Source organism: Annulohypoxylon maeteangense (genome assembly GCF_022496945.1).
Source record: "Annulohypoxylon maeteangense strain CBS 123835 unplaced genomic scaffold GGS22scaffold_6, whole genome shotgun sequence".
NCBI classification, from domain to species: Eukaryota; Fungi; Ascomycota; class Sordariomycetes; order Xylariales; family Hypoxylaceae; genus Annulohypoxylon; species Annulohypoxylon maeteangense.
In genome coordinates, this window is record NW_025953253.1 from 1,116,214 (window position 1) to 1,138,828 (window position 22,615).

At 47.7% G+C, this 22,615-nt stretch overlaps 9 protein-coding genes across 9 annotated transcripts; 5 read left to right on the top strand and 4 right to left on the bottom strand.

The window, feature by feature from the left end:
* Window positions 1-2,759: 2,759 nt before the first annotated feature.
* On the bottom strand, window positions 2,760-4,289 carry GGS22DRAFT_160251 (P-loop containing nucleoside triphosphate hydrolase protein). The gene is made up of 2 exons (XM_047960896.1): window positions 3,861-4,289; window positions 2,760-3,744 (listed from the first exon to the last, which is right to left on the bottom strand). The coding sequence occupies exons 1-2, from the start codon at window positions 3,997-3,999 to the stop codon at window positions 3,029-3,031; spliced, it is 855 nt and encodes a 284-aa protein (XP_047820042.1). The 5' UTR covers window positions 4,000-4,289; the 3' UTR covers window positions 2,760-3,028.
* A 1,547-nt stretch (window positions 4,290-5,836) lies between these two features.
* Window positions 5,837-7,988, bottom strand: GGS22DRAFT_125923 (ASST-domain-containing protein). The gene is made up of 2 exons (XM_047958340.1): window positions 7,352-7,988; window positions 5,837-7,293 (listed from the first exon to the last, which is right to left on the bottom strand). Exons 1-2 carry the CDS (start codon window positions 7,766-7,768, stop codon window positions 5,941-5,943), a joined length of 1,770 nt encoding a protein of 589 aa, XP_047820043.1. The 5' UTR covers window positions 7,769-7,988; the 3' UTR covers window positions 5,837-5,940.
* A 715-nt stretch (window positions 7,989-8,703) lies between these two features.
* GGS22DRAFT_125898 (MFS general substrate transporter) lies at window positions 8,704-10,992 on the top strand. Its single transcript, XM_047958339.1, has 3 exons — window positions 8,704-9,496; window positions 9,557-9,657; window positions 9,712-10,992. Exons 1-3 carry the CDS (start codon window positions 8,952-8,954, stop codon window positions 10,824-10,826), a joined length of 1,761 nt encoding a protein of 586 aa, XP_047820044.1. The 5' UTR covers window positions 8,704-8,951; the 3' UTR covers window positions 10,827-10,992.
* A 517-nt stretch (window positions 10,993-11,509) lies between these two features.
* On the top strand, window positions 11,510-12,620 carry GGS22DRAFT_187448 (glycoside hydrolase family 43 protein; the record flags this gene model as incomplete). The annotated part of the gene is made up of 3 exons (XM_047964591.1): window positions 11,510-11,789; window positions 11,849-11,966; window positions 12,026-12,620. The coding sequence occupies 3 exons, from the start codon at window positions 11,510-11,512 to the stop codon at window positions 12,618-12,620; spliced, it is 993 nt and encodes a 330-aa protein (XP_047820045.1).
* Window positions 12,621-13,584: 964 nt separating this feature from the next.
* Window positions 13,585-15,733, top strand: GGS22DRAFT_160275 (bifunctional P-450:NADPH-P450 reductase). Its single transcript, XM_047960897.1, has one exon. The coding sequence runs from the start codon at window positions 14,051-14,053 to the stop codon at window positions 15,422-15,424; it is 1,374 nt and encodes a 457-aa protein (XP_047820046.1). The 5' UTR covers window positions 13,585-14,050; the 3' UTR covers window positions 15,425-15,733.
* Window positions 15,734-16,016: 283 nt separating this feature from the next.
* On the top strand, window positions 16,017-16,988 carry GGS22DRAFT_160276 (DUF1690-domain-containing protein). The gene is made up of 3 exons (XM_047960898.1): window positions 16,017-16,132; window positions 16,215-16,272; window positions 16,358-16,988. Exons 1-3 carry the CDS (start codon window positions 16,077-16,079, stop codon window positions 16,742-16,744), a joined length of 501 nt encoding a protein of 166 aa, XP_047820047.1. The 5' UTR covers window positions 16,017-16,076; the 3' UTR covers window positions 16,745-16,988.
* A 3-nt stretch (window positions 16,989-16,991) lies between these two features.
* On the bottom strand, window positions 16,992-18,512 carry GGS22DRAFT_199526 (methyltransferase TYW3-domain-containing protein). Its single transcript, XM_047966301.1, has 2 exons — window positions 17,583-18,512; window positions 16,992-17,508 (listed from the first exon to the last, which is right to left on the bottom strand). Exons 1-2 carry the CDS (start codon window positions 18,078-18,080, stop codon window positions 17,014-17,016), a joined length of 993 nt encoding a protein of 330 aa, XP_047820048.1. The 5' UTR covers window positions 18,081-18,512; the 3' UTR covers window positions 16,992-17,013.
* A 7-nt stretch (window positions 18,513-18,519) lies between these two features.
* GGS22DRAFT_160279 (anaphase-promoting complex subunit Apc5) lies at window positions 18,520-19,971 on the bottom strand. Its single transcript, XM_047960899.1, has 4 exons — window positions 19,694-19,971; window positions 19,429-19,503; window positions 19,205-19,297; window positions 18,520-19,130 (listed from the first exon to the last, which is right to left on the bottom strand). Exons 1-4 carry the CDS (start codon window positions 19,719-19,721, stop codon window positions 18,982-18,984), a joined length of 345 nt encoding a protein of 114 aa, XP_047820049.1. The 5' UTR covers window positions 19,722-19,971; the 3' UTR covers window positions 18,520-18,981.
* A 398-nt stretch (window positions 19,972-20,369) lies between these two features.
* On the top strand, window positions 20,370-22,383 carry GGS22DRAFT_160280 (DUF1613-domain-containing protein). The gene has a single exon (XM_047960900.1). The coding sequence runs from the start codon at window positions 20,861-20,863 to the stop codon at window positions 22,358-22,360; it is 1,500 nt and encodes a 499-aa protein (XP_047820050.1). The 5' UTR covers window positions 20,370-20,860; the 3' UTR covers window positions 22,361-22,383.
* Window positions 22,384-22,615: the final 232 nt, after the last annotated feature.

Sequence of the window (22,615 nt, forward strand, 5' to 3'; positions counted from 1 at the left end):
AGGTTGAGCATAATTAGGTTGAGCGTAAACTGTTGAGCGTAAACGCCCTGGGCGTAGCCGCCTTGATAATGGCTGGCTTGGGCGAAGCCATCTTGGGCATAGCCAAAATTAGGATGGCCGCCGACATTAGGATGGTAACCTTAGGCTTGCTGCCCGTAACCTTGCTCTTCGACTAACTTGGGCGGATATAAAGGACCAGTATTAGAGTGAGCTTCATTTGGTGACGATGTAGACATTCTGAGTAGGCGTTGATCGATGTATTGGTTAAGTTGCACGCTGGTGGAAGCATCGGGCCAAAGGAGGGAATTACGGCCGTTCTCCGGAGTGGGTTTATACAGAGAAGGAGCCGTAGATTGCCTTCCAGCAGCGTGTGGATCAACGTGGTCTGGTAAGGGAATAGGAAGTTAGTAAGAAAGATTTGAGGGTATAAGATGCGGTCGGCAGATAATCATAGATAATTGAGCGTGTCGCGATGTGCAGTGTTGTGAAGCTGAGAAAAGTTGGCAATGCTTACCTCCACAAACGGTGCTATTAGTGAAACCCATTGTGATAAGTTTATGGGGTTGGATGGGGTTGGATGGGTTTGGATGGTGGTGGTTTAGAATGGTTATTGTTAAATAGAATATATAAGGTCAAAACAACTGCTGGGACGATAGACCAACCATCGTGAGATTGCTTAGTGCCTTCCCCATTTAAGGATCCATCACCAAGGTAGCTGGCGGTGCCTTACAGTTGGCTATGGCCTAGAAGCCGTCAACAGCTACCTTGGGTGGAAGATGAAGGTCCTATCGTCCCAGTTGTTGTACAATTCCCTTATATGACGATATTGCAGTGAAGTTCTGGTGGCGGAGTTTGTCTGTGTCGCCATAACGATATTACGGAAGTCGCAGCCATACTGTGGAAACTGATGTTCGATGAAGTCCGTGAAAGGCAATTGCCCATCGTTCAATGGAGGCAATCTAGCCAGCGTCATCTACAGGACGTTCAGTAGAAGACACTGGCAAGATTGCTTTCATGTTTTTTTGGGCGTCATTGCTGTGGAGCGTGAACATGTTAACAAAGTCGATATACGAAAGGAAGGAATCGGCAAGTAATAATCGGAAGTTGAGGATACTTACATGATCTCACATTGAACGAAGAATGCGGCGTGAGTAGAGAGAGAACTAGGAGGAGAAGGTATTCGAAGATGGTATTAATAATTACCAATATAATTTGGACGAAATTGATATATAAAAATAGACGCGCATATGAACGCTCGTCAATGCGATGAACGAACTTAATGTCGTCATCATTTAGGCAAAGACGAGCCGCGGCCATATTGGTGTGGAATATCTCCAACCTGTGTTGAAAGAAAGAAGAAAAAGAAGAACGTTACAAATTTGGTGAGAAGCCGTGTTAAATAATATCAAGTACCTAGGTAGGGCGGTCGGTGACGACTGGACTGTGCACACCAACAGGACAATATCAGAATAAGAAGGTACACACCTGAGTATTTTTTACCTTGACCCTTATCTCCTACTCCTTTGACGATACTATATGTATTTCTTTTCGGTATGGTGTTGACAATATTTCCTGTCACGTGATACCCCTATCTCTCACCTAGTACAATTTCCTACTACTTCAGATGAACTCCCTCATAGAGAATTGGCCCATCGATATCACATATGGCCCTTTCTAGTGAGCTCATCATTAAAAATGAACAGGAAGGTAGGTGTAAGTGAGGACCCGTAGTTTTGTGCAATGTTTAATATCCAGTATGATACCTCTAGGAGGACTACCTGAAAATTTAAATACTAATCGTGCTACAGACTTAAATGGCTGGTACTTAGTTTCTACGCCGGTGCTAATGTGTATAAGTACTAGGTATCTAGGTACCTATGTACGCAGCCACGATGATAATGGTGGCGTGTCCGTCCAATGACGAGCTGCTTTTCGAATCACCGACCGTAGATCGCGGAGTTCCTGTAAAGTTTAAGACATACCATCCAATAGTGAAGTACATTAAAGTGCCAGAGGCCGATCTCAGATCGTCCATGATTGTCGGCTAGGACGTCCGCAGGTCCGTTGCTGAAGATGTAGAAATATTTACCAAAAATAGATGTAGATACTTCCATCTCCTGGACATGCACTATCACAGGTAGGTACATGTACTTAGTGACTGTATCAAGATTCGAGTACAAAGTACTTAATACCTAAGTACTTAGAAGTACTTCCTAGCTAAGATGAAGTCGTTAATTCTCAGCCTAGGAGTAACTGTCATGATATCTCCAAAAAGAGACGACTGATTCTAGGCAACAACCCACCACCTCCGAGTCAAGGCCCAAATGATAGAATACAGTCAACATTTTCCATCGGCGGCATCCATTCCATGACCTTAAGGTCATATGGTCATGGTTACTGGTCAATGTCACAGAAACCTCATTGTTCCCGCTCTAACGACCCCTCTGAAATGTCAAAGGTTGCACAACCTTCGAGGCCTTGAAAAAGGGTGGCAAAGAAATACCTGATAGTGGGGGCGCAGTAGTCAAGAGACGATCAACAGATCTTGAGCTGGACCTCTCAAAATAAAATCTCAATTAAGTTTTCTTTATCTTTTCTTTTCTTTTCTGTATCACGATGCATGCACCTGAAATGCGAGCAAAAGGGGCTGAATAGAGGACGCCAACCAATCAGCTTACAGAACTTACCCATTACCCGGATACCGCACTCTTGGAGTAATTATGCTTATTTTAGCTTCATTCAAATTTTCTACTTCAAATCAGCGATTCAATAATTCACTTGTAGACATCGTTAACACAAGGTAAGAAGAGAGCATCCTTTGATTTCGGTATATACCTAATCTCATCTCATCTCACGGGCTTCCATTTTTGCTTGAAACCCCATCATACACCCATGCTATAAGCAAATCAATACCTCAATGACAAAACCACCAGAGCTAAATATGTATTCGAATCCAAACAGAACCCCCAAATCCCCCAACGCCATCCCAACCCCTTCCCAAAAAAGCGTCAATCCCCCTCAACACCCACTAAAACAACCGCCACTGCACACAAAAAATCAAATACAGCACCACCCCCAGCAACACCACAACCTCCACGCCCCTCGCCGCCACATTCATCATCTGCATCCTATTCCTGCGCCTCGACCTCGTCACAAAGTCCTTATTATCATTAACATTCGGGAACCCCACCTCCGTCGGCACCGGCTCGCCCAGGAACCTACAAAGCGGCTCCCACCCATCCTGCACCCTAAACTCCAACAACTTCCCCTCGGGCACCATCTTCTTCACCTCCTCATAATGCCGCGTGAACACCTCCTTCCCGCGCCCCGGAAAATCGCCCTCGAAGAAGGTGTCGAAGAACTTCTTCAACATGGGGTAATACATGCCCGCGGCCCAACTGCACCTTGAGAGCAGCCGCAGCTCCGGGTCCGTGGCGCGCCAGTACACCGTGCGCATGGTGGACGCGTGCCAGGAGTCCACGTCGCGCCCCGTGAGCACGACTTTGGCCTCCGGGTACGCTTCGATGAGCTCTTTTGCGAAGGCGCAGGCGGGCCAGTCGCATACTGCTTGGGCGTTGCCGAGGAGCTTGTCCCAGTCTTTGCGCGTGAAGGGCGTGCCGATGCCGTCGTATTTGGCGCGTAGAGCGTCCATCCAGAGGAGCGCGTCGGGCGGGTTCTCGATGGAGCAGCTCATCATGTGGTAGGTGTCGACGTAGCCGAGTTGTTTCATTGCTGCTCTCATGGCTGAAGGGGTGGTTAGTTAGTAGGTATCCTTTGGGTTTTCATGTCGAGCTTGGGTTAGGAATGGGGGAGGGAGGGGAGGTGGATGATGAGAAGTGAGAGGTGAAGGGAGGACTTACAGGTTGTTCCCGTTCGTCCGCATCCGAGTAGGAGGACTTTCATGGGAACCGTTCGGGTACATTGCCGCCTGTCGATATCTGTGTCGGCGGTGAAGATGTCCGTAATGGGCTTGGACTTATATTTCGAAGCGTAAGCCATTGTGTCAACGTCTTGCTTCTCTATTCTGATACTGGTACAAAGGTATGGTCGATCTCTAAAGGTAACTATGCGGCGAGGAAGTTCAACGATGGGAATTATACAAATGGGTATCTCGAAGGAAATATCTAACACTTCCGGTAATAGGAGAGGTAGTGTACAGGATTAGGAAGGTCTAAAGAGTCGAGAGGAAATATTCTATTGTCACATGGGAAGCTTCAACGAAAAACCTCAGTCTTCTATACATATTAAGAACTGCCCGTCTCCGTATTCGCTCCTTTTCACTGTAGATCTATGTCTGGAACCGGATGTTAGACCCCTGACATACATTAGCGAAGATAGATTCTATACCTCGTCTATCCGCCTTGCCGCCTTACCTAGGTACGTAAGGACTACGAGTACGTTGCAAAGGGGATCCAGTTAAAATGTGCAATATGTTTCGATAACTCTCTTCAGCACATTGCTTAATAAAAATGACTACGCGCGTGCATGACATTCTCGACTGTAATTAGGGTCGAAACAGCCCTATCTGGTAGTGATTGGACTGCAGAGCCACAATGTAACGGCGATACAATAATGGAAGAACGGGTTTATCAGATCTAAATTTGCGTACTAAGCTCCGAGCGGCTGGATCGGTAGACCCATACATTCGAGTCTAATATGAACCGGGCTGAAACTCCACATCGAGCATCATGACGCGGCAAGCCCAATGAAATATCAGTTTTTTTTTCTTTCATAACTATTTTGGTGACGAAGACGCCACTTGAATCGTGAACAGATTCCTTGTGTAGGAGCATGCGACAGATGATAGATCGAAAGTCGGTTGATGAGTAGGTAGAGGATTTTGAAACCAGGGATGAAGGACGCGTAACCGTAATGGTACCGGCTTAATCCCGCCATGAGCCCGGATAATTGGTGGACGACTCTGTAACGATGGGGGTTTATGGGGGTTTATGGGGGTTCGGAAATTCTAGCGTCTTTAGACGTTTCACTTTCAGCGAGCTAAAGCGCCTATACAGCGAGTTTACGATGGTTTCTACCTAAGTAGCCATCCGATAATGCGGGAAGAGTTTCTCTGCCGATGTGAAATTTAGATTTTTAGATTTTTTTCATAACTAGCAACTAGCAATAGTTCTATAGACTAATTTAACAATTGTCTACGTAGAATCAGTTGATTAAAGAGAATAGAAAGCCCGAATAGGCTTACGCGTACTGTTGTAATCCCAGTTAGATGTGACGACATCCAGATTTGTGCGAGATAACGATGCTACGACTAAGAACTCCTAGTGAAAGCACCTAAAAGAAATTTGACAAAAACCTGCGGAGGCCTCTTCTAACGGTTAGTAATGAGTCGAAGTCGAAAAAGAGTTGGAAATTGAAACAATGGCAATTCGATTACAACATCAAATCCATCGATTGCAACATCGGACTGAACAGATCCACCGCTTAACTTTCTAGTGTCTTGGCGATTCGAAACAATTTGGCCAGTGTAAACAAGTGATAGGGATTGAGATTAAAGGTGCCGAGGTTTCATTTCCAACTTCCGGATCTAATACAGAATATTAATGGTTTTTGAAAGGAGGTGTTACTTGATGAGTAAATGACCGTGAGGATCGTGAGTTGCCATATCAAGGAACGGCAAACATGCAACGACAAGATACGCATTACTCTACAAAATGAATCAATAGATAACTTCTGGGTCACTCAATTACTCTTGTAACAGGAAAGTCTTGGCAAGATAGGTAGTTAGTTGTAAGTAGACGATGTGCCGTTGAGAGATTATTCAACAAATCCCCTTTCGCCAAGTCACACTTCCCGTATGCAGTCTATCGTCAATTTGGAAGGTAACTAACTAAGAACCGAATGGTGATGGCTTCATAGAGAACAAAAATAAAACATAGTAAAATTCATATTGTAGGTAGTCTAGTTCTTAATATAAACTAGTTAGGTAGCTTCAGTCGAAACTCGCTGATATGTTTTCCGCCGGGTATCCCATGCCGCTATTCCCATCCGTAAAAGCACTCCTATAAGCAAAAGTCCACCGCATGCCATCGCAATCTGCGCGACCCAGACCTCGTCGTCCGTAAAATTAAAGCCGTAGGTATATTGAAGCTGCGTCGGGTCAATGGCTGGTCGTTGTTGATCGAGGGGCGAGATCAGGTCTGGACTCACCTCTTCCTTTATGGCCTGTACGTCGAGCGGCTCGCTGATACCCAGCATGTGTCCTTTCTCATGCACAGCTACCGCTCGCAAGTACGACGGATATGATTTTCGTATTTCGAACGCGGTCTCGAATCCCATTCTCCTTGTCCGATTTAACTCCGCCCATTCCGTAGCATTGGAACTGTTCGACCCCTGGAGAATCCACTTCGATACCTCCGTTGCCCCATTCCAACTTACGAAGAAGCTCCAGCTTCTTGCGCTGTTTATTCGCAGCGCCGATGACGGAATCGTCCGAGGCCACCCGTGCCATTCGTACTTGTACACTCGATACGATTGAACCTCCGCCGATCCGAATCGGCTCTCCGGCCCGAAGTGCGTGTCGCAGAGGACGTCGCCGTTGCTCGCGAATTCTGTGAATGCCGCCGAGTTGCCGTAGCCTAAGAGAACGTTGCCGTTCGACAGCGATTGGAAAGATCCTTGCGAAATACCGTGGATCTTGTGTGGGTTAAGATATTCCGTCACTACCTCGACAGTCATATTATGCTCGTTGATCTTCAGTTTCAGACCCCGGGTATCTGCAATATCGCGATGTAGATCATCGACGCCGTTATCAAAGATGGTAATGGTGTCGTTTCCGGACCATCGCGCATCGTGTTGGTAGGCGAAGTTGGTCGCCGTGCCATTCGACAAGTCTCGGAACATGTTCCTCTTCCCACCAAGAATCCATATTACCTCGCCGGTGGTGCCGTTGATGTATGTCAAGGCATGCATATAACGACTCGAAGTGAGATAGTTGCCTCTGGCATCCTTGTCGATACTGTTCATGTGGAAGAAATCCCAAGCGCGATCACCCTCTCCGTCGCCGCCGATCTCTCTGTAAGTATCGGCTAAACTCCAGTGATCCAACGCCCGCCACTGGAATACGGCAAGACCTGATTCCAAGTCGATCTCTTGGATGATGCAGTCCCATACCGGTCCGATACGGTTCTTCCCAGCTTCGTTGAGATCCCGCTGGACGACTTCGTATACCGTGATTAAGGCAGTCCCATCTTTTGTGATTCGAAAGTCGTGCAAGTCAGCGTCTAACCCATACGCTGCTCTCACTTCTTTAAAAAGAGTATAGGTGTTATCCAACTGTCATCTGTTATTAAAAGTTCCTTACGACGATATTAAGTTCCGATGAAGATCTTACCATGATAATAGTGCCGGCGCCATGTCCGCCGACGGCATCGTTGCCCGCCCAGAAGGTCAAGTACTTCTCACCCTTGTACTCCTGAACCATCAAATTATACAATTGCTGTCCATTCCATTCGGAAGTCCAGATTAAATCTCCGCCGCTGTCCAGAATAGTAGTCTGCGGTTTTCGAGTGGCGCCACCTCGGGGAGTTAGGAGGGTGTATAGCGAAGACTCGCATAGCTTGCTCGACTGCAGCACGTCGAGCTTAGGCACCTCTAACTCGGCTGCCGACTTGAACACCGTTAAGGGATGCGCGCCATAGGCATCGTGTTCATACCCAAAATCGTAGGAGCCGGCGGTGGTGGGTTTAGACGGTCTTCCACTAGCAAAGCCGACGGCGACAAGAAGGACAGCCCATGATGACGACCACATTGTAGTCTAGACTGTCTAGCAGAGCTGTGTGTTACCACGCCTTACACCGGCATCGAAAAGACATTGACGGGAATAGAATAAGGGGGTTCTGTCGGAGAGGGTGTAAGACATTTGATGAGCACCGGGATGCTGGGGACATCCCGCGTAGTTAATGAAGATGACATTAGACTCATCATCCATCCCCCCTTCGAGGCTTCGACATAATTCTAAACCTACCTCCGACTCCTATCACCATGCATGCTACGTACAATGATACGTATATTTGTCTGATCCCACATTATTGCCGAGACCAATCATGGGTCTGACTACTTTAGGATTATTCTTCCTAAGCATAGCTCGAGTGGCTGTGAGTGGTTGTGAGTGGTGAGTGATGAGTGATGTTTCGAAACAGTAGGTAGATTACGATTCCCAGCTTGGCCCCAGAATAGAAATAACATCTGCATGGGGTATTCGGAGCCGACTTGTGAGTACCTAGTCAGGTATGTAGGTCTGGTAGGTGTAGTTTGGGAGTTGACGAGTCCCCACACAGCTATTGGAATCAAGCATTACGTCGACACGCGGCCTACTAAGATCTTTTACCAATCTAAGCCGCGGCTCCACGCCCACTTCTTTTTCCTCAACCACCCATCCCGGCCCGGCTTCATAACTTCCTGGAAGTTATTATGTATGAGGCGCAAAATGATCTGAATTCTGGGATTTGTGGGCGAGCCACTGCTTGGCTACTGCTGGTCTCCTACGCAACATGCGACTCTTACGCAGTCTCGAGATTCCGTGCCGCGCAGTCGGTGATAACCCGGTTGAGTGCTGCGTAAGTAGCTCGACGTTAAGTGGTCGATAACCTCGGAGTCTATTCGAACCCATCTTTTTTTTAATAGTCTTTGGAGACCTCTCCTATGTATGTACTATGCAGGTTAGGTATTGTAATATTACTTACTATCTCCATGTCCATCTTCGTCTTCACCTTCATCTTCTTGCGTGCGCGCAATGTCCGATGTTGAATTTACCACCTTCTAATCAGTGTGCGGCCTGATTGTCTTCTATTGTGTGTTTCTTTTCATTGTACATTTCGATTTTTATAAGTCTCTCTTTTAACGTTGACATCATTACCTATACCATTACCATTATTATTTTCGTCGATTTTTGTTTGTCTTGGCGTGTATCACGGTATACCTAGAACGTAACCATGGAGAAACGCCTGGCCCAGATGGGCCATGCTAGAACGACATCAGTAGACCTAGCGACTATAGAAAAGAGAGCCTCCGAAAAGTTACCAGCGCCGGGAGAGTTCGAGATAGACGGCGAGAGCGTCAGCGATGCCGAGTCGTTAAAATCAAAGAGCAGTCCGACAGAGACAACATGGATGTCTCTTCCTAGGAAAGACCAGTTGGCGATTCTATTTCTCTGCCGTCTGGTCGACTTCCTACAAGTAGCATCCTTACAAGCTTATGTCTTCTTCCAACTGAAGAGCTTTGATGGGTTATTACCCGACTCTGAGGTCTCGTGTCAAGCTGGTATCTTACAAGGTGCTTTTACCGGCGCGCAAGTGTTGACTGCATTCCTCTGGGGTAAAGCCGCGGATGCGAGTTGGTGTGGTCGCAAACGAGTTCTCCTTATTGGACTTTTCGGCACAGCTATATCGTGCTTGGGCTATGGCTTTTCGACCAACTTCGCATGGGCCGTATTCTTCCGCGCTGTCGGTGGTGGAATCAACGGCACTGTTGGAATAATGTAAGTTGAAGAACCATTCCACCGTATCTCCTTCGTCGCATGCAATCTAACGCCATCCAGACGAACCATGATTGCAGAAATCACAGTAGAAAGGAAATATCAATCACGAGCCTTTTTAATCCTCCCCATCAGCTTCAGTGTGGCCAACACACTAGGACCATGTAAGCCCTCCGCGCACCGCTAACAGCGTCGCATCAATTCTAACATCAGTTCAGTGATGGGAGGTCTACTAGCCGACACCTCCAGAAGTCTCCCCAACATTTTCGGCGAGGGCGCCGTTCTAGGATTCAATTGGATCCAGAAGTACCCCTACGCGCTCCCCAGCGTGCTAAACACGATCGCACTAACCATCACCACTCTCATCGTATTCTTCGGCCTCGAAGAGACATCCAGCAAGAGGAAAGGCAAAGAAGACATCGGCCTGCGTCTCGCCTCCCAAATAAAAGCGTACCTATTCGGAAAACCCGCTCAGCAATACGGGTTTTTCAAACTCCAACCCTTGGATTCCCCAGACTCGATATCCGAGTCCAAAGACAGCGACGACGAATCCTTACCCCCTATCACCCACCACCACAAACGCGACGGCCGAACACTGCCCTTCAGGCGCGTGTTGACGCGCAACGTCATCTTCACACTCATCACCGAAGCCTTCTACGATTTCCAGCTCGGCGCATTCACAAACCTCTGGACCCTCTTCCTATCAACACCGCGTTCGCCACTAGAGGATCTGACAACCCGATCGCTCCCGTGGGACTTCACCGGCGGCTTGGGCATGCCCGCCGCCACAGTCGGGCTCGCGACATCGATCCTGGGAGTTTTGGGCATGGCTCTCCAGATTTTCTTATACCCGCCCGTGCACGCGCGTCTCGGCACGCTGCGTGGATTTCGGTGGTTTCTACTCTTATTCCCCGTGGCGTATTTCCTCGCCCCGTATCTTGCCGTTCTTCCGTCTTCTACGGAATCGCCGGCCCCGGCATCCGGGCCTGTTATATGGCTTTACATGACTTTGGTCCAGTTACTCCAGGTCATGGCCCGCACTATTACGTTGCCGGCTAGCATTATATTGCTGAATAACTGCAGTCCGCATCCGAGTGTGCTGGGACTTGTTCATGGCCTCGGGCAGAGCGTCTCAGCTGGCTTCCGAACAGCCGGTCCTGTTATTGGTGGGTGGTGGTACGGCGAAGGTCTAAAGATGGGGATTGTTGGCGCGAGCTGGTGGGCTGTCGCCTTAGTCTCCGCTTTGGGATGCGTATCGGCGATGTTTATTTATGAAGGCAGCGGCCATGAAATTCTCCTTGAAGGTGAAGAGGATGAGCAGCTCTTGGGATAGGGATGGATAGGGTTATGGCCGGGTTTTTTTTTTTGTTCATGGGTTTATTTATGGAAAGGCATATATACCCGGGATAGGGACCTCCCAAGGAGGCGGGATTTACTATGTTCAAACTTGCATATAGCATTAGCATACTTCGTACATACACACGTACGATACAGTTAAACACTGGATTTCTTTGTTTACCTATTGGACGAAACATCCGATGTAGTCCGTGATGAATCTGATGATGCCACCTCGGTCTGTAGACGCGCAGCTCCACATTACAAGCCTCACAGCTTGTTTCATTGTCCTTGGCATCCCAAAGACCAGATGGATGACGCTAGAAATAGACTTCCCAATTAGGGCTTATTCGTGCATCGGATTGGAGCGCATCGCGAGAGGGACCAGGTTCTCCGCAATGCCCCGTTGGTAGATGCCGAATCGAGCAGTGTGGAGTCAGGAACAGCATCGTCAAACCGGGTTTACTGTAGCATCACCACGGACGTTGCCGCCATAATTACTCCAATTTCTCCGTCCACTGAACGACAGTTGGAGATCTCGTGATGGCATTGGCATCCACTCCTGTGTCCACATGCTGCCGAAGATGCCTCGTATTTATTCTCCTCTGGAGAACGTCATTAAGTAAGTAGATTTTCCTGTCAAGCTCATTCAGGAAAGACAGGATAATACCGGCTCTCAAAATGCATGTGCCTTCCGTTCTGCTTGCTACGGCCCTCGCCGGCATCGCAATTGCGAATCCTATGCCGCGAGCATCTGAATATGTCGGATATCTTGTCTCGACCTTCACCGATGTCAACCCGAAAATTCAATTCCACCTCTCGGAGGGCAACAGTGCAACAAATTTCAAATTTTTGAACGGTGGAAATCCTGTTCTAGCTTCGACCGTCGGATCAAAGGCCGTCAGAGACATCTTCCTCACCACGAACTCCGCCCGATCCGAGTGGTTCTTAATTGCAACTGGTATGTGCTTAGAACATCCAAATATAATGTCCAGTTCATCTTTGCTAATTACCGAACAGACCTCGACGTTAAAGCATCCGGATTCTCATGGGATGTCGCTACACGACAGGGAAGCCGTGGCCTCGTCGTTTGGAAATCGACCGACTTGGTCAACTGGTCCGGATCCACATTGGTGACGTGAGTAATACATTCCCACTCAAAGATTTCCAATGTTGTTAACAAGAATCCATCGCCAGCGTCGAAGCACCAACCGCAGGTATGGCCTGGGCCCCATCCGCCGTCTGGGACGACGCCACATCGCAATACTACGTATTCTGGGCATCGCGCGAGTACGCCGAGTCGGACACAGCCCACACCGGCAGCGCAACCCTCGACAAGATCCGGTACGCGACGACGAGGGATTTCACAACCTTCAGCGCGCCGCGGGACTACCTAGCGATCCCCAACGTGCCCATCATCGACCAAGAATTCCAGTACCTCGGCACGCCCGGAAGCTTCGCGCGCTTCTACAAGAACGAGTCGACGCAGCAGATCGCCCAGGACATCACCACCGAAGGTTTGTTCGGCACTTGGACCAACATCGGGTATGCTACGAAGGACATCCCGCGCGAGGGCCCGGCTAGTTTCGCGGATAACGTGACGCCTGGATTGTACCATCTGCTCGGGGATGATTATACCCAATATATTCCTTATTCGTCGACGAACATCCGTTCAGGGGGCAGCTATACGAAGTCGAGCACGACTGGCTTCCCTACGGGCTTGAAGCATGGCAGTGTGACGCCGCTGACACAGGCCGAGTACGATGCGCTTGCTGCGGCGTTTCCCGCATAGAGGATTTGGGTATGTTGTATATTTAGATATCGATATTATTCGAAGTAAATATATCTAGTCAACATTACGATTAGTATTTGGACATATGATAACGGCCACTGAAACTGTAGCGATTCGCTAGAGAAAGAAGTGAATGGTTGTTGGATAGGTACCTATGGTAGGTATCACGTCTATCGGCTTGACGCTTATTGAAGTATTTATCCTTGAATATTATCATCGGTCAATCGTACTAGATAGTATGTTCTCGAAGGCATAGTATTCTGATTTTGCTTCATACTGAGCTCTTAAGACTATTCTTCAGCTATTTCTGATGTCTTTGAGTTGAGAGTTCCATCAAAAATGATATTTCATGAGTCCTGGCGGAGTAGCTGTTCGATCTCGATGCTTATCTCGAAGGTAGTTGTGTAATACGTTCCCGTTTGGATGGGACTTGGCTGTGCTTTGTCGGGTAGGTACCTAGGAGATAGTGGCTATAATTTGCTTTTGGCTTATCCTGCACCAGGCCTCAAAAATTAGGGTATCCTCTTATTATTAGAATACATGGCTTCATTGCTGTCACTCCCGAAATTGGAACTGTATATGCTAATATTATCAGTGTTATGTCTAGATACCGAGCGGTATAGCAAGTACCGAAGAATTCGAATATTCTTCGAGTCGCTTCGATAAAATGCAACGCTGTAGAATGACTCGATACCCCCGGAATACTTTAGAGCCCTACCAACCCCCAAGTATTAGTTACATCTATCCATAGATGTATTGAAATGCCCAACATATGATAGGCTGTCACAACCACTAATTCGTTAGATTCATTGGTTACAGGTGCAGCATAGCTATTGCATCTTAGCCTGCAGCTCTGTCCGATAGTGTACAGAACTCCCCTCACGATCGGCACCCTTGCGCGCGCCACTGCGCAGATTATCTTCCCAAGTTGATTCAATATTAGACAGCCCCCACATGGCACATATAAAAGAAAAAAAGAAAAAAGAAATTGGCGATATCATACAGCAAATCGGAAGTTATATCGTACCGTATTCGATCGTTTTGAAGCTTCTTGGATCTCTTCAGCTACCCCGGACCTAGATGGGTACCTAGGGAGATATGTGGCAATATATCGAATTGAACGCGTACCGTCGAAACGACTTCGCTAATTTGATCTTGGCCAGGACCACTGTGACAGTGTGCCTCGTTACTCAATACACCTATCCGCTGCACGATGAGTTGTCTAAGGGGATACAGTCGAGGCGGCTTCGTACTGATACATGTGACGTAGAAGGCGTATACAGAGTGTACCTATGCAGTTGCGGTGTGACCTGAGACATCGTAGCTATCAGTCTTCTCCCTATTATTAATGAATACTTACTCTATGGCTCCCTTGCGAATCACATCACCTACCTCATCCTTCTTTCTAATTCTTCAGAAAAATAGACATCATGTCTCACCCGATTCCTAAGCCTCCCGGCGTACCCTTACTAGGTAACGTCTTCGACATCACCCCGAGCAACACGTGGGAGTCGCTACGGGCATTGTCCGAACAGTATGGCGAGATATTCCAAATCAAAGTGCTAGGGAAAACCGTCGTCTTTGTAGCGGGCGCCGCGCTAGCCGAGGAAATATGCGACGAGAAGCGGTTCCGGAAGTACGTCGGAGGCCCGATCGTCGAGATCCGGTATGCGGTGCACGACGCCCTGTTCACAGCCTTCGACGACGAGCCGAGCTGGGGCATCGCGCACCGCATCCTCGCACCGAGGCTTAGCCCTTCCGTTCTCAAAGACCATTTCGTCGAAATGCGGGACTGCGCATCCGAGCTCGCGACTAAGTGGAAAGGTTTGGGAGCTAGCAACGAGATATCCCCTATCAATGAGTTGAACAGGTTGAATCTCGAGGCTACAACTCTCACAATGTTCGGCAAGAAGTTGAATTGTCTCTCTGGACCGGAACATCCTATGCTAAAAGGGATGGAGGACTCGACGTCCGAGGCCATAATGCGGCCCACGCGACCGGGCTTCTTGAACTGGTTGTTCTATGGTAACAAATTCAAGTCGGCGACGAGCACGATGCGCGAGTACGCGCAGGATTTAGTAGACTATCGCAAGGCGAACCCGACGGATCGCCAGGACATTCTAACCGCAATGATGGGCGCTAAGGATCCGGAGACGGGAACCACGCTTCGGGATTCGCAGGTGATCGACGAGATCGTATCGATGCCGATCGGTAGCAGTACGGCGCCCGCGCTATTAGCCCATACCATCTACCTCCTGACCAAGAACCCGGAGGTCGTGACCAAGGCGCGCGAAGAGTTAGACGCGGTGATCGGTCCTGATGGGGAATTTAGGTATGAACACTTAGCGCAGCTAAAGTACATCGAGGGTATCGTGCGGGAATCCCTACGCCTTTCGTTCGCGGCGCCAGGGTTTAACATCGAACCTATACCGAGCGAGAGCAAAGCCCCCGTACTGCTCGGCGGCGGCAAGTACCAGGTCGCGCATAACCAAGCCATGATCATCGTGCTTGCGGGCGTAAATAGAGATCCAACAGTGTTCCAAAAACCGCTAGCCTTTCAACCTGAGCGAATGATGGGGGAAGCGTTTGATGAACTTCCGTCGGGGGTTAAGAAATGGTTTGGGAATGGGAAGAGGGAGTGTATTGGGAAGCATTGGGCATGGCAGTGGAGTATGACGACGTTGGCAAAGTTGATTCATGAGTTTGATTTTGAGGCGGTTGATCCAAGTTATATGTTGGAGCAGGATGGGTGGTTCAATTTGAGGCCGGTGGGTTTCCAGGCGAGGGTTAAGCCGAGGGCATAAGGAGTTAATGGTTAATGAAGGGTTGGTGTTGTGGTTTGGGACTGTAGTCTGTAAGACGGATACCTAAGATTCAAGGCTAGAATGACCTCACTGAGATATACGTGTCCCAGAATAATCGTTTGAGCCATCCTGTTCAATATGTTGTAGTGAGGTAAAGACTCTCTTAGTTGAAGCTATACCTACCATAGTCAACTAACCCGTCACTTACCATGCATGTTCACTTGACGGCTTCGTTAATTTACAATGATGAGATTGTGTACGTTCGGAGACCTGGGGCTTTGAAAATAACATGCTTGGCTAGACGTCGGGTTTTTATAATTATAAACTTGAATGTTGTTTAAGAGATATTAATGCTGTGAATATCTAGGACCTACTAGGTACTATACATAAATATTTTGCACAATTTAGAACCTATTTGTGAATAGATATGCAAGTCACATGATATTTATATCAGACGAGGTACATCGCTACATCTAAACGTCACAGTATCCGTCACCGTACAAGAACACCATATTCATTCAATTCGCACGGTAAACATTTTCCGGCAGCATCCATCGCAGCTCGGGAATTATTTCGTACGGCAAGCAGAAGACCAAAAGTCAAGAGCAATATAAAACCAGCCCAGCCCAGTCTAGCCACGAACCCGACAACCATGGGCTCGAGCTCGTCTAAGCCGGAGGCGAGCCAATCCTCACATGTGTGGAAGGCGTAAGTTTAAATCCCTTCATCTATTTATTATACTATCGTCAGAGCATCTATGAACTAACTCGTTTCTCTCGGGTACGAACAGATCCTCCCCCATAGGCGTCTCCAACGACATCGTCGAATCCCTCCAGTCCAGCAGCGAGGTGAGCCTTACCATTCCCCTTCTACAACCCATGCTCCCACTCTACGGCTTTAAATCCCAAATCCCAAATACTTACACCCCACCAGACAGACACCTCCCGCGCCCAGAGTCTCGAACTCGCCGTACAAGCGCGCGTAGCCTCCGAACTACGAAAGCTCGAAGCCCAAGAAAGCGCGCTTCTCAAAGCGGCGCAAGAAAAGATCGCCGACATCGTCCCGAATCCCAAGGACGAGGCCGCGAACCAGAGAAGCAGACAGGCTGTGTCGAAAGAGGTCGAGGCGCTGCGGGCCCGTCTCGATAAGCGGAAACAGCTGCGGCCGATACCTGAGACCGTGGAGGTGGCGCGCACTGAGGTTGTCAAGTGTCTGATGGAGAACGACAGGCGTCCACTGGACTGTTGGAAAGAAGTCGAGGCCTTCAAGGAGGAGGTCAGGAGATTGGAGAAGGGGTGGATTGACAAGGTCGTTTCGTGAGCGTGAGCGTGAGCGTTATTCGTCCTAGTGCCGATACGATACCTACGATTCAAAGCACCCATGTTTATAAGCATGAAGAGAGGAGAGGGCTGGATTACCTAGAGAAAAAAATAGGCAGGCAAGCTTCTAGAGAGTAGGTAGATACTCTGTTGTAACAATACTCGACACTACACTACGGCATAGCATTAAAGGAGCGCTCGGGATAAAGAGCTGTATAGATGATGGATGAACACCCAATTCTGTAATTTGATACGTGTGTGAAAGGTGATTTATGTGAGGTTTACATCAAGGGGTATATCTAAGGCCTCGTTTTCCACATCCACAGCTTTGGTATCGTCGATCTTTTGTTTCTCCAACATATCTCTTCTCCTTAACCCTTCTTCTCTTTTCCTCCGTCTCCGGGTTTCTGCGTCTTCCCACACATCCCCGTTCTTATTAGAAGGTTTAGTTGCCTCCGCAAGAGCCGTTCGGAACCTTTCGATTCTTTTGGTGTTCTCGATAAATCGCTCATTACCTATATCGATGAGAGTTCGCAAATAAGCCGAAGTTACCGTACATTGTATCTGGCCCCCATCGCCAGCCTGATATCCGATCAGAGACTCAAACGAAAGACCCATGGACCGGATGGCAACCATCGGGGTAGCATGCTGCTCTCCCACAGCCGCAGTCAAGCTGACAGCACCACTTTCTCTAAAACCAGCCTGTAAACCGCACCGGAGGAGCAGCTGGGCGTGTTCAGGGGATGCCGTCAAAACATGAAGTATCTAACGAAATGAGTTAGCAAGGAGCCATAAACCCATCTCAGACCAAAGACCCAATAAGAACGAGCAAGCCATACCATAGGCTCGAATTTGAAATGGACAAGCCTCGTAGCCTCCACTCTTAAACCACCCTCTCCTCCATCCCCGACTTCCCTCCCTTCCATCTCACAACCCCCCTTCAAACCCAACAAACCCTCCCAATCCAGCCGCATATCCCCGCCTCCATTCTCCAGTGGAACCGGATCATGAGAAACAAACAACCAGTTCCCACCACCGCCCTTCCCACCCACCCCCGCCAACTTCCTCCCCTCTCCCTCCTCATCTCCATCCCCCCGCGCCTCACCCCCCTTCCTCCTCCCCTCACGAAACACACTGACCCTCCCCGCGCAACTACTCGTCGTAACAAACCCATCTAGCCCATTAATCTCGTTAATCAGCTCCCTAATCCCCTCATCCACCGAGCCCTTCGGCGAAGCGTCCGTGTACTCCTGCTCCGGCACCGCCAACTGCGCTAGTATGGTCTCCTTCCTCTGGACAAAGGAGGGCGGCGGGGCTGGGAGGCTAAGGGTTTTCATTCTCCTCTATTTCTATTTCGGATCCCCCTTTTACTTATTGTAGAGAAAATATTTCCCAACACTTTGTGGACGATGAGCTTTCCGCGTTGTAGGCACGGCGCTGGTATAGCCTAATTTTCGCTAGTTTCCCGTATTAAATGTCAAAGCCTAATCCAGGTGAGGATATGAGCGGGTGTATGAGATAATACCAATTAATTAGGTGCTGTTGTATTGAATCAGGCTTTTTAACGATAAAAGCTTTTAGAAGTTAAAAAATGCAAAATTCGTATCGTACTTTCAAATTGACTAAAACCCACCAATAATGGCAAAACCACGGCGGGATTGCGACAGCATTGTAAATCTAAAACGGTGTTTATCGAGCAGGAAAGCAGCGCTTTCAAGTCGTAGCAGTATAGCGATGTAATTACGACCCCTACCTTGTTTCAAAACGACCCGTTAATTGGGCAAGTACGTAATAATATTGTCAGAGGCGCATGCTACTCCTTCATTTAGAATCACATCATAATTCACATTATCATCAGCATTCCAAGAGACTGTTCTGATTTATAGGCAATGCTATTATCGCAGAACCGAGAACGAGAGTGCCTTGCAAGTCCAAGCCAGCCATAGTACCTCATCTCTGTTAAAAAAAAGTGTTGAGTAACACGTTCCTAAAACGAGTCTCAACCTCGCCAAATCGATCTGAAAGCAAGAAGCCTCTTAGAAGTCAACAAGGGGTATCATGTCCTAACCATTCCGTAAACGCCTCGATCGATAGTGCAGCCCTCGGCACGATGCAACGAACAGCTATCGATGCCGTCGCATAGCAGTCCAAGGCACTGACATATGCAAGGCTGACCATCCGGTTGCGTATCTCGTGATCGGTAATGGGCGTTACGGTTAGTGTGTGAACATGACCGGCTTAGAATCCGTGGACCTTGATAGTCTTAGGATCAAGCTCTAGACCCTCCTTCTTGTCGACGAGGAACTCCTGCACATCCTTGCGCTGGTCACCTTGTAGCTGAATAACTTCACCCATCTCGGTGTCGTTCACGATGGTTCCATTGCAGGCTATCGAGGGAATGTCAAGTCAGTCAAATGAATCATAACTAAATGCGAGTAAGACCATGAGAAAGACAACATACCGAACTTCTTCTTGATAACTTTCAGAATCTTCTTCTGGTCGAATTTCTTCGGAAGACCCTGGACAGTAGTCAAGGTTTTACGTCCATTCCGCTCTAAAAATTTCAAGTTAGTACAATGGTTTCACATGATGATGCGAAGGCGGGGTCGGGGAAAGGCGTCGTGTAGGTTCGTGATACACAAGGGCAGGAGGCTCGAGGATATCGAACTTGCGGAAGGTACGTACGCTGGATGCGGATATGGATATAATTCTGTGACTGCTTGGATTCACCTGTATCCTCATCGGCTTCGGCGAAGGGGTCTATCGTATTGTAGATTAGTACACGTTACCAAAACAAGGGATACTATCCGATAGCTCGAGACAACAATAACAGTGAGAAAAGTGACAAGAATCAAAATGTGATTTGTGAGAATCGACATTAGATTCGAAGATTACACAGAGCCCTTCCTATTTAATTGGAATTGGGAATTGGTGGTTGGATAGCACGTACCATAGGTCTTGAGGTTTTCGATTGACATAAACTCGAATTCACGGGGGTGACTTGGGGAAATAGTTTGTTGAGACGAACTCGAAATACAGCGACAGACGACTAGATTAGTGGCCTCGCTGTGAGTTGAATGTGTATATGGGATTTATTCACGATGGTTTATGGGACTGGCGGTGTGGGTGAATGATGTTTTTATGTGCGGATTGTTTTGTTGATGATGGATGAATGTTTAAAAGATAGAATTGACGTTGCTTGTTGGTGGGTGGGTTCAAGTAGAAAAGAGGGAGACGAGAAAGGCCGCAATTAGCAAGTGGCAGTGAATGGAGGGGCAAAATTTGTGGATCAATTTTGCAAATCGGCAAGGGGTGGTGGGGCTATTGGCACCTGGCTGGCTGGACTGGCTGCTCTTTCCCTGTCCTAGCCTTTCCTAACTGTGGAAGATTTGTGACACCCATGGAAAATAGTGGCCTTATCAGGCAACTTCTCCCCCCTACCGCCCACCCCTTAGCCCCTAACTTTTCTAACATTTTGCGGAGTAGGCGAAAGTATCTCTGTACAGCTCGCCTCCTCACTGGTTAAGTTCCAGCTTCGAGGTCACTTGGAAGTTACAAATGCCGGAAATATGCACCAAAACACATGTCACACAATTGTATTGCACAATCAAGCACCAACTGGCAACATTAGATAGCGGCATGTGCCACAACAAAACTCAAAATTTAAACCAACCTTAAAAGACATTGTCGTCCAAGTACCTATTACGATTAAAGATCTCAAACAATTTTAACGTGGCATTCGAATACTCTCATTCCCACGGGCATTTCTTGGGAACCTATCTACACTATCTGGGCGTCTAGACAATCGATTCCCCAAACTTTCGTCCTCATTAGGAAAATCCTGTCTCCATTGCACGAGGATACCTACCTTTATTAGCAGCTAGACCCCTGCACGATTGCATGTGGCCTGCTTCAAAACGGACACATCTAGAACTTCGGTCTAGTCGTTGATAAATCCAACTGGATAGCCGTACTTATGTCAGCTTGTTGTGTCTTGTCCTAAATCAACTTATCGGTCGTCTACCATCTGCCTATCCAAATTCCAATACTAGGTATTTGCATGTCCTGCAGATAACAGATATCGAAGGCGACCCATCATATCATACTTCGCTCTATCATGGGGTTTGAGGCGGAAGAGTTCACCGAAAATTCCCCAAGCCTAATCGAAGATTCATCCGGGTCAAGATGGACACCTCTATTCCGAAAGAGTTGTGAGTTCGATTCGCGAATTTTCTTCGAAGTCATGATGAACTTCATTCGCAATCCAAATATCAATTCCAACTGGCTATTCCGGGCCGACATCTTGATCGAGAAGAATCCTGATCAACTGATATCGACTGATCCCCCAATCACACGGTCAGCTATCCTCAGCTTCAAAGATATGCACCTTGATAAGGTATTAGTACGGAAACTTATTCCCAGGAACACTCTAAGAGACCAACCCTTAGATCAAACTTGTCTAATATACCATGGCAAGGGACCGGATAATATAGAGCGCTCTATGGTTGTTTACAAACCCCATATATCATCTCCGGTTGACATACCATTTTATCATCCTAAAATACAAGGTATGGCATTTCTTCATGAATGGAGTACCGAGAGCAAAGAAGGCTCCGTGTCCATTCACTACCATTTCTTTGATAATGAAGACAATTCGCCAAAGTTGGCGAGAACTGGCCTCAACCTTTTGGGAATGCTTCACAAGCACGGAGAAGGGACGAAGGCAGGGTACGTCAAGCGAGTTCACCATGACACCATCATCCCTCAGGTGTCTGTTCAAAATACGTATGCTCGATTAAAGGAAAAATACGCCCGACAGCTTATCCAGACCTGGGCCGAGGTCACAGATCCTTCCAAGCATGTATTCGAAGATCTGAGTATTGCCGCATTCCTGATCGAGCTCTGGGCTCAGATGTACCAAGACTCTCCCTTCCCTGGATTTGTTGATATCGGCTGTGGTAATGGCCTTCTGGTGTACATCCTCCATGAGGAAGGTTACCTGGGATGGGGATTTGACGCACGGAAACGCAAATCTTGGGAGAATTATTCCCGTATATTGAACGAAGAATCTGAGCCCAAGGAGACTCTTCGGCAGCACGTCTTACTTCCCTCTATCATCGGCTATGACCCGAATATAGCTAACGCAAGTGTCGAGAACGGCGAGACAGTCTCCGGCGTAGAGAATAGTAATATTATCCATGATGGCTTATTTCCTAAAGGAACTTTCATTATCTCTAATCATGCCGACGAGCTGACACCATGGACACCAATACTTGCTACCTTGTCGGACTGTCCATTTATCATGATACCATGTTGCAGTCATAGCCTAACTGGCGCAAGATTTAGAGCGCCGGCGCCAAAGGCTCAGAACAAGTCACCATCGGCGTACTCGTCACTCGTTGAGTGGGTAACAAAGATTGCAACAGATTGTGGCTGGGAGTTAGAAACTGAGATGTTGAGGATACCGAGCACAAGAAATACCGGTTTACTTGGTAGGAAAAGAGCTTGTTCAACCTCGTCCGTGGATATACAAGAAATCATAGCTAAATATGGTGGCACAGAAGGATATGCAGATAACGTGATGAAACTCCTATATAATTCAGCCAGGGGTCATTGATTATATATAGAGAATCAAAAAAGGAATTAAAGAATTATACATCCCATATATAATAGTTAACTAGATGATATTTTTAATATTTGTAAATAATGAAGTGGAAAATAAATATAAGTGAGGCCTAGGGGCTATAAAGGGGTACATAGGTACCTAGTACCTAGTACGTACCAAGATGTGGATTAGGTGGGTCTTTGTCATGTGACTTAGTTAAGCAGTTGCAACGTCGCTCATTCCTTAATACTAGGAAACCTTATGTGG

Excerpts from the sequence above, each read along its gene's own strand:
- GGS22DRAFT_160251 (XM_047960896.1), bottom strand. The coding sequence starts at position 3,999 with ATGGCTTACGCTTCGAAATATAAGTCCAAGCCCATTACGGACATCTTC. Across the intron at positions 3,745-3,860 it reads CGGACGAACGGGAACAACCT|CCATGAGAGCAGCAATGAAA; the intron begins GTAAGTCCTCCC and ends CCACCCCTTCAG.
- GGS22DRAFT_160280 (XM_047960900.1), top strand. The coding sequence starts at position 20,861 with ATGGGGTTTGAGGCGGAAGAGTTCACCGAAAATTCCCCAAGCCTAATC.
- GGS22DRAFT_160279 (XM_047960899.1), bottom strand. The coding sequence starts at position 19,721 with ATGTCAATCGAAAACCTCAAGACCTATG. Across the intron at positions 19,504-19,693 it reads CGAAAACCTCAAGACCTATG|ACCCCTTCGCCGAAGCCGAT; the intron begins GTACGTGCTATC and ends ACAATACGATAG. Across the intron at positions 19,298-19,428 it reads TATCCATATCCGCATCCAGC|AGCGGAATGGACGTAAAACC; the intron begins GTACGTACCTTC and ends TGAAATTTTTAG.
- GGS22DRAFT_125898 (XM_047958339.1), top strand. The coding sequence starts at position 8,952 with ATGGAGAAACGCCTGGCCCAGATGGGCCATGCTAGAACGACATCAGTA. Across the intron at positions 9,497-9,556 it reads AACGGCACTGTTGGAATAAT|ACGAACCATGATTGCAGAAA; the intron begins GTAAGTTGAAGA and ends AACGCCATCCAG. Across the intron at positions 9,658-9,711 it reads GGCCAACACACTAGGACCAT|TGATGGGAGGTCTACTAGCC; the intron begins GTAAGCCCTCCG and ends ACATCAGTTCAG.
- GGS22DRAFT_199526 (XM_047966301.1), bottom strand. The coding sequence starts at position 18,080 with ATGAAAACCCTTAGCCTCCCAGCCCCGCCGCCCTCCTTTGTCCAGAGG. Across the intron at positions 17,509-17,582 it reads ATTTCAAATTCGAGCCTATG|ATACTTCATGTTTTGACGGC; the intron begins GTATGGCTTGCT and ends TCATTTCGTTAG.
- GGS22DRAFT_125923 (XM_047958340.1), bottom strand. The coding sequence starts at position 7,768 with ATGTGGTCGTCATCATGGGCTGTCCTTCTTGTCGCCGTCGGCTTTGCT. Across the intron at positions 7,294-7,351 it reads GCGCCGGCACTATTATCATG|TTGGATAACACCTATACTCT; the intron begins GTAAGATCTTCA and ends AACAGATGACAG.
- GGS22DRAFT_160275 (XM_047960897.1), top strand. The coding sequence starts at position 14,051 with ATGTCTCACCCGATTCCTAAGCCTCCCGGCGTACCCTTACTAGGTAAC.
- GGS22DRAFT_160276 (XM_047960898.1), top strand. The coding sequence starts at position 16,077 with ATGGGCTCGAGCTCGTCTAAGCCGGAGGCGAGCCAATCCTCACATGTG. Across the intron at positions 16,133-16,214 it reads TCCTCACATGTGTGGAAGGC|ATCCTCCCCCATAGGCGTCT; the intron begins GTAAGTTTAAAT and ends GGGTACGAACAG. Across the intron at positions 16,273-16,357 it reads CCCTCCAGTCCAGCAGCGAG|ACAGACACCTCCCGCGCCCA; the intron begins GTGAGCCTTACC and ends ACACCCCACCAG.